Source organism: Phoca vitulina, unplaced genomic scaffold, assembly GCF_004348235.1.
Source record: "Phoca vitulina isolate PV1807 unplaced genomic scaffold, GSC_HSeal_1.0 scaffold62, whole genome shotgun sequence".
NCBI lineage: Eukaryota > Metazoa > Chordata > Mammalia > Carnivora > Phocidae > Phoca > Phoca vitulina.
Window position 1 is genome coordinate 3338286 of NW_022589765.1, and position 13803 is coordinate 3352088.

The following is a 13803-nucleotide window of genomic DNA, read 5'->3' on the forward strand; positions in this document are numbered from 1 at the left end:
ACTTAAAAAAATAATTCGATTTAGGATTTTGTCAGCATATCACTTACACTATGTGCATCTTTCCACCATTCCTATACATTTTACTCTCCTGTGTCTATGGGCTAGGAGAATATAACATTATTTTTAAATCTATAACTCAGTTTTCTGTACTGTGAATATAGTTTATAATTAAAAGATAGTTTAAAGAAAAATTAAAACATTTTATTGGTACTTGTTGCATACTAATTTGCATGAGGGCTCTCATTTACATAAACTACGTTTAGGGAAGGCAAGACAAGTTGAGAGAGTAAGCACTTAATAAGAATCTTCAAAAACTGTGCCTTTTGTTTGTTATTAACTTGTGTCTTGGGTATGTCTAGCTTTACCTTTGGAAAAACATCTGTATTTGTTTTGTAGGAAAGAAGGTTTCCACTTTATCTTTACTACTTAACTAATTAAAGAAGATCTTGAAAGTCATAAGTTGTTATTTTCATTGACAGTCCTAAACTTTGAGAATTAAAATGCATAACTATTGGCACAATAACAGATGTTCTTAAGGCTGTCATCTTAGGCTCATACACTTCCATTCCCTTCCTTTTTTTCTTTCTCCTCTCCCTCACTCCCTCCATCCCTTCCAAGTGTGTGTGATTGTTTAGAGAGATGGCTCTATACCATCAAATATATGTATTGGCCACCTTGTACTGGAGGATAAAAAAAATGCTATGAAGAAGTGAAGGGGATTAAGAGTTCATTTAAACCATGATGAGCACTGAATAATGTATGGAATTGTTGAATCACTATATCTTACATGACCAGAACTAATATAAACTGTGTTAATTATACTTGAATTAAAAAATAAATAAAAAACATTATTAAAATGTTATGAAGGACTGTTGGGTAAACTGATAAAAATGAAATATGAACTATAAAGTATTATATCAGTGTTAGATTTACTAAAGTTGGTAACTATGCTGTGGTTATGTTAAGAGAATAGCTATATTCTTAGGAAATGCACTCTTAGGAAATACGTTCTTTGGAATTTTAGGGGTAAAATGTGCCCTTAAAATGATGTTGCTTACTAAATAAGTTACTCCCAAATGGTTCAAAAAAACTGTGTGTGTGTGTGTGTGTGTGTAGAAAGGGAGGGAGAGAGAGAAAACAAATGATAAAGTGAACAGGAGTAAGAATGTTAATAATAGGTGAAGTCGGGGTAAAGGGTATATGGGTATGCTTTGTACTATTTTTTATCTTTACATCCTATCTGTAAGTTTGAAATTATTCCCAAGGAAAAAGTTAAAATAAACATAAACCTATTACATGCCCCAAATATTTTTCAGTATAGTTCTAGGAATGCAATTTTTCCTTAAAAACCACTCCAGCCCCTTCCGCTCCATATTTATATACAAATAATTTAGGGATTCTCAGCATATTAATTATATATGTTGTCACTTTTATGTTTGAAGTTTCAACTACAGACTATTTCTTATTTTTTCTAAATAGTTTTGACCTGCTTATATTGAAAGAAGTGGTACAAAAAATGGCAGGAATAGAAATTACAGAGGAAATGACGATGGAGCAACTAGAGGCCATGACTGGTGGAGAGCAACTAAAAGCTGAGGTGAGAGTTGCTAGTTTTTTTAATCGATTTTTTAAGTTCCAGATATAGGCATGCTCATGCTAAAGAATCCAGACAGCACATAAGTACATGAAGCCAAATGTCAAAGCCATATGTACCCTTCCCTCATGACTGCCCTCATCTCCCTTTCAAAAATTGATACACTAGTTGTTTTAACCCTTTCAAAAAGCTGAAACAAAGTATAAAAGACAGTGTCACATCTATAAGAGAAGTAAATATCAAGTCTTCTGTGGTCCTTGATATCCTAACTGGTGTAAATCTGAACATAGTTACTCTGTTGTTGAATCTGTTCCATACTGAATGAAGAATAATCCTTTATAAGGGACTGCAAGGTAGAAAATGGAAAATATGCAGAAGTTTAAAGACAATTGACAGTTATCTTTAAGCCAATGACTCTAACCAACAACAGTGTCACTAAAATAAATGTGTGAAGAAAGGGAAGGAACGTAAAGGTTTTTTTTATCTTCAGGATTGTAACTGAGCCTTTTCTATGTCTTTTTCAAATCAGATAACATGTGTTAATGTACTGTACACTGGTAAGTTTATGTCTTCTCTTGTGCAGGGTGGTTATTTTGGCCAGATCAGAAACACTAAAAAATCCTCCCAGAGATTAAAGGATGCGCTGTTGGACCATGATCTTGCTCTTCCTCTCTGTTTGCTTATGGCTCAGCAGAGGAATGGGGTAATCTTCCAAGAAGGTGGAGAGAAACATTTGAAACTTGTGGGAAAACTCTATGATCAGGCAAGTTAAAGTGGCTTTTGTGTTTATATGGATTTTTTTATCCTGATAATGGAAAATATGGAATGTGATAAAATTTTTAAGATGCCATTTTGCACATCATATGAGTGTGAAACAACTCTAATGTAAAATAGACATTCTGGAAATAGGGGCTGTTTCTGTGCAAATTATGGTATTTAAGTGAAGGCTGTAGGAGATGTAATAATATGTACAAGGTTTTGAGTTAAGTAGTTAACTTCAAGTTGTTTGCTCCCATATCTTTCCTGATCTCTGGAAATGTGGAATTTCAATCAGAACTAAGTAGATGTGATCTTTATAAAATATATCATAAATATTAAGTGGCAAAACCTGTGATTAGCCTACAGAATGTGTTTATCACCAACTATATTACAAGGGAAAAAAGATCACATATATTTTATAAATGAAGTTTTACTCTTTTAAGGGCAAGGAAATTCTGTATACATAAAATTGTTATATGTGATGTAGGGTAAATATATCCTGTTACTAAAAGTGATGAACAGTGGCTTGGAACTTGAGACCTCGTTGACTATTAAAGCCTTAGATTGATCAACTTTTCAGGGCCTTGGCATCTTTTTTGGTAATACGATTACATGATGATGTTTATAGATTGTCTCTAAAGTTCTTTTAAGTTGTAAAATTTGAATTCTTAAATGTTAATCAAAATACTGTTAAAATGACATTATAATTATTTTGGAAAATTTTTATGTTTCATAAAATGGTAGCACATTTGTGTTTTTTGTCTTATTTTTTTAAATTTAGTGTCATGATACCCTGGTACAGTTTGGTGGGTTTTTAGCATCTAATCTAAGCACAGAAGATTATATAAAGCGAGTGCCTTCAATTGATGTGCTCTGTAACGAATTTCATACACCCCATGATGCAGCATTTTTCCTGTCTAGGCCAATGTATGCACACCATATTTCGGTAAGTGTAAGTGTCTTTGCTGCCATTCAAGAATGATTCCACATTATTTCTTAACTGTAAATGTATTTTAGTTTGACACAGATGCAGATTATGTCTCTTAGAGAGTTACTCTTTTGTTAATACTCATCTCTGAGCAGTGTACAATGAAAATGCTCCCTTTAAAAGTAAGTCTTACTAGTACTATACCCCCAGTTGTCCAGGTTGATGTCTTATGGGCCCTTTAAAACTATAGCACTCAAACATTAGTGTAGATGAGAGTCACCAGCGAAGCATCTTTGAAACTCAATCCCGTGTCCCCAGATTCTAATGGTCGTAACTTCAGTAGTACCTGGGAATTTCTGTTTTGTTTTTGTTTTTGTTTGTTTTTTAACAAGCGCTAGTTGATTCTGATGCAGGAAAATCTGGTAGGTGATTCTGCGAAACACTCCTATTGAATACAGAGTCCTCTTTCCTCAGTAACAATATCCCTGTCAGTTGACTTGCTTGAGAGAAATACAGACAGAAAGACCTAACCACCCCCAACCACTCTAAAAACTCTTGTAGGTTGTGTTATGTAACTTCTCGGAAAGGTATTCATAGTTCTTGTTTTATTTCTCTCCACCTAAATGAGACAACTAAAAAGAAAAGCACAAAAGCAAACCAGAGCCTTCCCAAGCAGGGCATCCCAGCAGTGACTGTAAGGATGGTTGGGGGAAGAGGAGACTGCCTTCCCTCCTCTTCTCTGCCGCCTGGACTCCTGCCTGCAAAGCAGTGACCTCTAATGGGAATTGACTCTTCCTTTTCCTTCAGACCATGGTCAGGCCTCTGTTTGGAAACTATAGTACTTCTCCATTCTGACTGGAGCCCCCCAGCACATTCCTCATCTTTGTGTAGGCTTGAATTCTGGCCCTTCTGTTTATTTGTTGTTGGTTTTAAGTCTGTACTGTGTAAGGAAGGCTTTCACTACAGATTTTGGGGGAAGACCTTGGTCCTTTCTCTTAAAGTAGGATCCCTTCTTTGTCCCCAGTAGGAACATAGGGTTGTGTAGTAGAGGTGTGGAAAAAAGACGCTGAGAAATTTGGGGTCTAATTGATCATTTAATTGGCCATCAGCTGTTAGTGTTTACATATCAACTGCTACAGTGTCACACTTCCCTCTAACAAGTAACTGTTAATTGATTCGGTTATCACTTGATTAGCATTACACAGCAATACTGTGCTATATTCTCTAGAAGGGAAAAAGGGACAGGGGGTAGGATTAGCCTCTTTTTTCCTCCTTTAGAATCTTTCCAGAAAATTGTGTGCTCTCTTTGCGTAGTTATGTCTTGTGTTGTCACCCCACCCCGCAGTAGATCAGTCTCAGCTATACAACAGGGGACCTGATTTCTTGAAGGACTGAGGTGGGAGAGTTGCTTCATCTCAGGAATTCTGACCTGCCCTGTGCTATATTGAGAAGTTAACACATTAATCAGCGATATTGAACCCTAGCAAACAGGAACACCTGGTTGCCTGAGGTTGGCTGAACTTTTCCAGGTCAGAAATGGAGCAGGTCATTCATACCAATAGCTACCTTTTCTGTAGCCTGTGTAAAATATTGTGTCTTTGTCATTTAAGAGATACAAAAATCTAAAAGAAATGTCATTTCCCCTCTAGGGTTGCAGAGGAAAACAAAGAACTCTATAGAGGTGGCTATACAGCCAAATCAGGGATAAGTCTGTTACCAATAGGCCACATAACACCCTCTGGAAAAGGAGTTCTTTGGCAACCTTGGTTGCACTGGATGGACACCCAAACTTCCTGGGGATCCTTGCTTTTGCTTCTTGGATGAGAGCCTCTCTCTTTTTTTTTTTTTTTTTTTTAAAGATTTTATTTATTTATTTGACAGAGAGATAGACAGAAGAGCACAAGCAGAGGGAATGGCAGAGGGAGAGGGAGAAGCAGGCTCTGCACTGAGCAGGGAGCCTGATGCGGGACTCGATCCCAGGACCCTGGGATCATGACCTGAGCCGAAGGCAGACGCTTAACCATCTGAGCCACCCAGGCGCCCGAGAGCCTCTCTTGAAGAGCCTTTGATGAGAGGGTATGAATATTGGAGGACTGCTAGGACCCTTCCATAAATTGATTAGTAGTAGGCTCTCATGGGAATAATTCAGCCAACCAAACACTGTTCAGGTTATTGGGGGCAACAAGAGCTTTTTGAACAGGAATTAGAAGTATAGCAGTAACTGTGGATATCAGTTCTATTTCACAGATTTAGTGCACTGGGTGACTTGAGATGTAGAGCTGTTATGCCTCTCCATTTGACTGAAGGTGTAAGCTTGAAGAAGGAGTTAAACTAACTTTAGACCAGGAACTATTCATCCTAGTTAAATATGAAGTATAGCTGTCTTTTCTGATCAAGCCTAATTTTTTTTTAACTAGATAGGGACTAGGTGGGTATCTAGCAATAAAAGTGACAGATTCAGAACCCGAGGACTGGGGAGATGGGGGGCTGTTGTACCACATCATTACCCTCTCATACCTATAAACCTAATTTTTAGTTCTAATTGTTGAGACCCACCTTGTAACACAGTTCTGAAAGAAAGGCTTTTCCCCACCCAGTTCATATTCTAGATCTTGCCCAAATCAGGTAGTTAAGCTATCCTATACAGGTAGTTTCGGCACTACTTACCCTATGTTTTGTTAGAACCTTAGCAGATGTCATTCTTCCTCACAGAGATTAATACTAGTTACCATCAACAGGACCTGCCCTCACGGTGTAAAAATGCTTCCTTATCCTTGCTGTTATTCTCTCAGGTCTGGGATGTAATTGGGACTTCTCTCTCATAAGGAATATTGTTTGTAGTTTTGTCACCTGTATGGTCTCAGTAATTATCAGCATGCTCTCTAAAATGGGGGTAACAGAAGGTAAATCCACTTACAGAAAAATTGTAAGAGTCTCAGATTGTAATTATAATAATTGTAAGATGCTGCTTGAGATACCCTCTGGAACAAAGTACTTGGTATATCTTCAGTCCAGTTAGCCTGGGGTATAGAGACACTTAGGAGGGAAGACAGCTGGAGTGTAAGGAGCCAAGACTCTTGCCTACCACAATGCAGAACTGGAAGTGGAACCTTTGACCTCTGACCTTCTAGTTCTGGGTTCCATGTTTAGCACAAACTGATGATTTAAATGCTTTTCTAACAAAAAGAAATGTTTTAATCTCCTCTTAGGTTCATCTTCAGGAATGATGCCTAACCCAAACAAAATTTTCATCCTAAAGAGACTGAAGGACATGAGACAATAGCAACAACACTTTGTATTATTTTCTTTTTTACATTTGGTATTATGCTCTGTGAACTAATATGTAGTTCCCTCCCATTGTACTAACAGATTCTTTTCCTCATACTCTTAAGAGTATGGTCTTCCTCTGACTCTCTTCCAAATTAGGATAAACCAGTCCAGTCTAAAAAAGCTGCAGTGTCAATTCCCACATGCTTTAAACTAATATACCATATCCATTCATAGAAAGTCTTACTTAGGGGCACCTGGGTGGCTCAGTTGGTTAAGCATCTGCCTTCAGTTCAGGTCATGATTCTAGCGTCCTGGAATTGAACCCTGTGTTGGACTCCCTGCTTGGTGGGGAATCTGTTTCTCCCTCTCCCTCTGCCCCTCCCACTGCCTTTGCTCTCTCTTGTGCATGCTCACTCCCTCTCTCTGAAATAAGTAAACAAAATCTTAAAAATAAAAGTCTTATTTAGGTTTGCTTGGGACTTTGCCAGTTTTGGCACTATACTCTTACATCCTGGGAATCCCCTCTCATTCACTGGCAAACCTGAACAGTTAGTCACCCTGCTTAGCAGTCTTATAGTAACTTTCTCATAGCCTTTCTTAATGTTGATCCAATTTCTTTCTCTCTTTTTTTTTTTTTTGAAGATTTTATTTTTAAGTAATTTCTACACCCAAAGTGGGACTGGAGCTCACAACCCTGAGATCAAAAGTTGCACATTCCACCAACTGAGCCAGCCAGGCGCCCCGGATCCACTTTCTTAATTGACAAATTGTAATGGCCAATAGGGGCTATGTGTAGTAATAAAGCATACTGTGCTGGTTGGCTGTTACTAGTTCCATTATGCCTCTTTACTAGTGTTAAGACCCTTTACTTGGTTCCCTTGAAGATCTTAAAAGCTGGAGTGGAAACCCTACATGTTCAATTCTTAATGTAGTAGTAAGCGAGAGTACGGTGGAAGATATGGATGGTGGAGGGGGTACACATACCCTATGTTTTTAATAATCTTAAAAGCTTCTAGTGATCACACAGGACTAAAGATGAGAACAGCTTCCAGGGATGATTTATCTTAAAATAAATGTCATTGGTAAGAACTTAGAATTCCTACAAGTTTTGATTAGTTGTCTTCTGATTCTTGAAAAAGGAACATAGGTTTTTATACTGTGAAAGTTAGTGCTATAAATTGTGTTGTGTTTGTTTTTACTTTTTATCTCCAGTCTAAATATGATGAACTTAAAAAATCAGAAAAGGGAAGTAAACAGCAACATAAAGTTCACAAGTACATTACATCATGTGAAATGGTGATGGCTCCTGTCCATGAAGCAGTGGTCTCCTTACACGTTTCCAAAGTCTGGGATGACATCAGCCCTCAGTTCTATGCCACATTCTGGTCGTTGACAATGTATGACCTTGCAGTTCCACACACCAGCTATGAACGGGAAGTCAATAAACTTAAAGTCCAGATGAAAGCAATTGATGACAATCAGGAAATGGTAGGTTTTTGTTCTAGTAGCTCAAGTACAATAATTTCATGGTAATAATTTAATATTATGCATGCTTTGTATTAGCTAAGGTTCCTTAAAGCTGTGATCTTATTGCTATATAATATTTTCCTAAGTGAGTTAATGGTGACCTCCCAGTGGGTGGGGCAGGGGCTTGGTGAATACCTGGCAGTTATGATCACACAAAAGGTATTTGAGTTTGTCTTTTTTTTTTTAAACTGAAGATTGTGTTAGCAATGTAAAATGATCTGTGTGACTCCAGTTGCAAGAGTAATAGGAGTTCCCAAAAGGAGAACTCTTTAGGAGAAGACTATTGAAGAGTTGACTCTTGAGCTGGGTAGGCTTTGAAGGTAGATTAGGTTTGGAAATAGGGAGGCAGATTGGCCACTCAAGAGCTTCAGCAAAGGTATGAAGTAATTTAAGATTTAAAAAGACCACTTTTACTGTAGTGAATGGGCTTAGTGATAAATTTGAATGGTTAGGATGGGATCAGATTATGTAGAGAAGTGAAAGTTAGAAAAGAAGACTTGATAAAATTGAGAGCTATATTAGATTCCTCAGCAGGGAAGTGATAATGGTAAAAATGGTACTTTAGAAAGATTACTCTTGACAGTGGTTCGAAGGATACATTTCTTAGGGGAAGGGACTGGCATCAAGGCTGGAGTTCAGCTAGGTGGCTCTTAGGGTAATTCATTGTGAAGTACTGAGAACATAGACTATTGGTGGAGGTAGTGGGAATGCATGAGACTTGTAAGCAATCGGGATGCTGGAATGAAGGAGAAGGAAGAGTCAGAGATGACTTCATGCCTGAGACTAAAAGTATGAGTGCTAGGAAGGTAGCCTGTTTTGATGTGAAGACCAGATTTTGAATTTGTTGAATGGCGGTGAAAGCACATCCAGGTAGACTCCTCAATATCCCTGTGAAGTGGTTAATATAAAATATTAGCCCTGATCTCTTTTTGAATTTTTTAATTAAAAGGAAGGGAGGTAATATGCGTGTAGTTAGAAAAGTATCTAACTTATACTTCGTAGCCTCCAAATAAAAAGAAAAAAGAGAAAGAGCGTTGTACTGCCCTTCAGGACAAGCTTCTTGAAGAAGAAAAGAAACAGATGGAACATGTACAGCGAGTTCTACAGAGACTGAAACTTGAAAAGGACAACTGGCTTTTAGCAAGTAGGTTGTTGGAATTGTTACGTTCCTGCTACTGCCAAATTACAAAAGCAAACCTCTATAACTTCAGAGGTGTTGAAGTGTATTATGTTTGTATTTCAGCTCCGTGTTCACTATCCCATTCTTTGGTTATTCATTAATGCAGAGTCGACCTCACATGTTCACCAAAGGAACTGTTTTAGTTTGCTGGTGAAATTAACATAACTACAATATTGGCAGCTTACCATTCAGCTTTTCTGTATGAAATCATGTTTCTGGAGAAGTTATAGATAGAAAAATGTCCACAGAGTGAAAGTGAAAGTTTTATCCCAGACATGACCTTTTGGTTACAAACTATAAGGAGTTTGTGGGTTTTTTTATAGCATTCTCTACACTAAAATTAATATGTTGTCATGTTTAGTGGTCTTGAGGCACTTGAGGAAGAAGTTTACCACTTAATATATTCTTCCCTTATTTTTAGAATCTACCAAAAATGAGACCATCACAAAATTTCTACAGCTGTGTATATTTCCTCGATGTATTTTTTCAGCAATTGATGCTGTTTACTGTGCTCGTTTTGTTGAATTGGTACATCAACAGAAAACTCCAAATTTTTCCACACTTCTTTGCTATGATCGAGTAAGTTCTTTTTATTGCAACCTTTAAAAAAAAAAACTCACACAAAGATAGCTAAACATTATAATCTATAGAGGTATTATTGTGTGTGTGGTTAAAAGCATGAACTCAAGAGCCAAGTGCCTGAACTTGAATCCTAGCTCTGCTGCTTTCTAGCTATATGATCTTTGGCAAGTTTTTTTAACCTCTCTGTGCCTCAGTTTTCTTATCTGTAAAATGGGATAATAGTACTTGCTTCATAAGATTGTTGTGAGAATTAAATGAGTCACTGCACACAAAAGTGCTTTGAATAGTGCCTGACATGTAATAAGCACCCCTAGTTAATCTAGTAACTCATAGTATGGGTTTATATGTTTGTCATAATAGAACTCTTTTCTTAACCTTCACCCCCTCAAAAAAACAACAAAACAGCTTACACCTTCACACATACATAAAAGCAGGGATGCTTTTCAGTATGGTTACATTTATGTATTTTTGCATCTGGCTTTTTTCTTAATAGTAAATACTGTATTTGTGGTTTTAAAATGTAGTATATGTCACAGCATGTCAGCTGCCTATTTCTAGTTTCTGTCAGCCTCGCCTCTGCTTACTGTCCCCCTAACCCCAGTAATATCTATGGCTAAGCCTTTGTTAAAGAAGTTATGTTGTAATAATAATGATAGTTTTTTCCACTGTCATTGTAAATCAGTTTTTTCAAATAAAAGTTTGTTGTTGTTGCTTTATGAATGTGCTGTTTCCTCACAAAGGCCAGAATCTTTAAAGATTTCTGGAATTGTGACTATAAAAGGGGAAGATACATTTTGACTAAACCAGTTTATTTGCTATAAAAACCTTTTACTTTTTGAATTAATTTTGACCTTGATTTGTTTTTATTTTTCAAACATTTTTCCTGTAGGTTTTCTCTGATATAATTTACACAGTTGCAAGCTGTACTGAAAATGAAGCTAGTCGGTATGGGAGATTTCTTTGCTGCATGTTAGAGACTGTGACCAGGTGGCACAGTGACAGAGCCACGTATGAAAAGGTATGGCTAATAAACACCCTTACATTTACATGTATCTCACAGCAGCTTTCAGTAATCTTTAGGTTCAGTTCTGAAAGGGAAGCTGAGTTTAAGATTCAGTTGTAAAACAGTGTTTAAAATTTAAACATCATTCATTCATTATTAAAAAGTGCTTTTTAAAAAAATCTATCTCAAACTGACATTCCAGATTCCCAGCACTGAATAAGTTGAACCTTTCTGTGAAAACTACCTGTCATTCAAATACACATCTTGTTTTTGCGTGGAATCATTAATCTAGTCCACTTAAGTTTTCAGCTTCTGCTATTTTAGGGGCAGAATTTTTCTTTAACAACCTTTTTTTTTTTTCTTCAAGGAATGTGGAAATTATCCAGGATTCCTTACTATATTACGGGCCACTGGATTTGATGGTGGAAATAAAGCTGACCAATTAGACTATGAAAATTTTCGACATGTTGTACATAAATGGCATTACAAACTAACCAAGGTAAAAAAAATTATGTTTCTCAAAGGTGGTTTTTCTCTTTATACTTATACTTTTGTAATAATAGATCTTAAAATGTTTGTTGTAGGCATCCGTACATTGCCTTGAAACAGGCGAATATACTCACATCAGGAATATCTTGATTGTGCTAACAAAAATACTTCCTTGGTACCCAAAAGTTTTGAATTTGGGTCAGGCTTTGGAAAGAAGAGTGCATAAAATCTGCCAAGAAGAAAAAGAGAAGAGGCCAGATCTATATGCATTGGCTATGGGGTAACACAATTATACTTTAATGTGATTTATGAGACTAGATGACAGAAGGATTCTGAAGACTTTAAAATGTTTTACAGTGTTGAAGTTTATCTTCTGCCTTACTTCAGGAGATTATGGGAGATTATGCGATCATGTTCCCACAGGCTGGTGAGAGTTGTCACTTCTGATTATCAGCTTCCGGTCTATACTGGATGATAGTTTCAAAAGTCATATACAATATGTCTTGGTTTGGAGGAAATGTAATTTTATTATCGTCAGTTGAGTTTTGGATCTTCAGTAGTGAAAAAAAGGCATCTTAGTTTAAGGATTAGTTTACATTGAAATTTTTATTTTTTAAGAAAGCATCTGGGGCTCTCTATAAAGACCTTCAGGAACTTATTGAAAATTAGTATTTTTTATCTCTGAAACCAAGTAGCAGAGTGAATAATTTGCTAATTTTATTCTTTTAAACTCCATGTTTGTGCTTTTGATTTGTATTTGTATATTTAAACACTTTGTGCGACTTTCAGCTACTCTGGGCAGTTGAAAAGTAGAAAGTCATACATGATACCTGAAAATGAGTTTCATCACAAAGACCCCCCTCCGAGGAATGCAGTTGCCAGTGTACAAAATGGGCCTGGTGGTGGGCCTTCTTCATCGTCGATAGGAAGTGCGTCTAAGTCGGATGAAAGCAGTACTGAGGAGACTGGTATGCTTATTTGTAGAAATTTATAAGTAATACGTTTTGTTTCAACAAACTAAGCTGTTTTATATCACATGACAAATAAAATGTTGGCTTAGTATTATAGTTTATTCCTTAGGTAGGAGTATGTAACTGTCAAGAAGAAATTAGCCCTTTGTTTCTTTCTAATTAATCTCTAATCATTTTGCTGTGAAATGATAGTTTATTTACAATTAGGGGCTTGTCAAATAAAACCTTACCTTTATTTCAGATAAATCAAGGGAGAGATCTCAGTGTGGTGTGAAAGCTGTTAATAAAGCTTCTAGTGCCACACCGAAAGGGAATTCAAGCAATGGAAACAGTAGCTCTAACAGGTAGGAACACTGGCTATATGTCAGAATTCTGAATTCTTATATGATTAACCTCATTAGACATGAATGAAACAGGGTGGTAGTTGAATACTATGAAAGTCATTTGTGTTGGACCTTGAAATTTTGTGTGTACCCCTAATTGGTGATGCGCTAACTGTCCTCATTATGTTTTATATAATGCTGAGACTGACATTGTTTCCCCTGCTGAGTTATGCAGATGAAGGTAGGTGGTGAAGTTAGAAAAACATTTTAGGATTGAGTGCTTGCTGTGGGCATTCTGGGTAAGGATAATGAACATAAGAGAAGCCTACACTGATTTAGACCAGTGATCCATCCAGCCAAGTAATCCAGTTCCTGATAATAGCACCCTTGATCGGCTTGTGGGATAATTTTTGGTTGTGACCTTGTAATCCTCAGAGGTTATGAACATATACAAAGAACGGCCTGACATCACTTTAGTCGTTCTTTTTTAATCTGCTGTTCATGAATTTGGTCATTTATTATTTACTGAATAAAGAAGTACTTCCTTTTTACTTGTCTTTAAGGTCTTTGAGTTTTCAAAGGGCTACTCTTCTAGTATTTTTGAAGTCAGTAAGAAACCCTTTAGGATTTATAACATGGAATATGTTTTATGACTGTTTGTCTTAAAATCTTGTGTTTTTATTCTTAAGCAGCAAAGCTGTTAAAGAAAATGACAAAGAAAAAGGGAAAGAGAAAGAAAAAGAGAAAAAAGAAAAGACTCCAGCTACTACTCCAGAGGCCAGGATACTTGGTAAAGATGGTAAAGAAAAACCGAAGGAAGAGCGGCCAAATAAAGATGAAAAAGCAAGAGAGACGAAGGAAAGAACACCCAAGTCAGACAAAGAGAAAGAAAAATTCAAGAAGGAAGAAAAAGCTAAAGATGAGAAATTCAAAACCACTGTTGCCAACGTAGAATCAAAATCGACTCAAGAAAAGGAAAGAGAGAAGGAGCCATCCAGAGAAAGAGATATAGCAAAGGAAATGAAATCAAAGGAAAATGTTAAAGGAGGAGAAAAAACACCAGTTTCTGGGTCCTTGAAGTCACCTGTTCCCCGATCAGATGTTGCAGAGCCTGAAAGGGGCAAGTTCGCCTTTATTTATTTATATATAGTTTACTTTCGGTTCTTGTTAATGTATA

General features: G+C 36.8%; 1 protein-coding gene across 10 annotated transcripts in view; it reads left to right on the plus strand.

Annotated features, from left to right (window-relative positions):
• The window catches only part of THOC2 (THO complex 2), a 116833-nt gene that overhangs the window by 84391 nt on the left and 18639 nt on the right, over nt 1–13803 (plus strand). For 9 of the 10 annotated variants that reach the window (XM_032391342.1, XM_032391344.1, XM_032391343.1 and 6 more), the window contains 12 exons: nt 1480–1597; nt 2178–2357; nt 3135–3299; nt 7764–8039; nt 9081–9222; nt 9680–9837; nt 10730–10858; nt 11211–11342; nt 11428–11612; nt 12122–12300; nt 12545–12647; nt 13316–13746. In XM_032391342.1, the coding sequence (XP_032247233.1) occupies nt 1480–1597; nt 2178–2357; nt 3135–3299; nt 7764–8039; nt 9081–9222; nt 9680–9837; nt 10730–10858; nt 11211–11342; nt 11428–11612; nt 12122–12300; nt 12545–12647; nt 13316–13746 (2198 nt within the window). The remainder of the gene's footprint in view (nt 1–1479; nt 1598–2177; nt 2358–3134; nt 3300–7763; nt 8040–9080; nt 9223–9679; nt 9838–10729; nt 10859–11210; nt 11343–11427; nt 11613–12121; nt 12301–12544; nt 12648–13315; nt 13747–13803) is intronic. The other variant, XM_032391345.1, reaches the window with a different exon arrangement.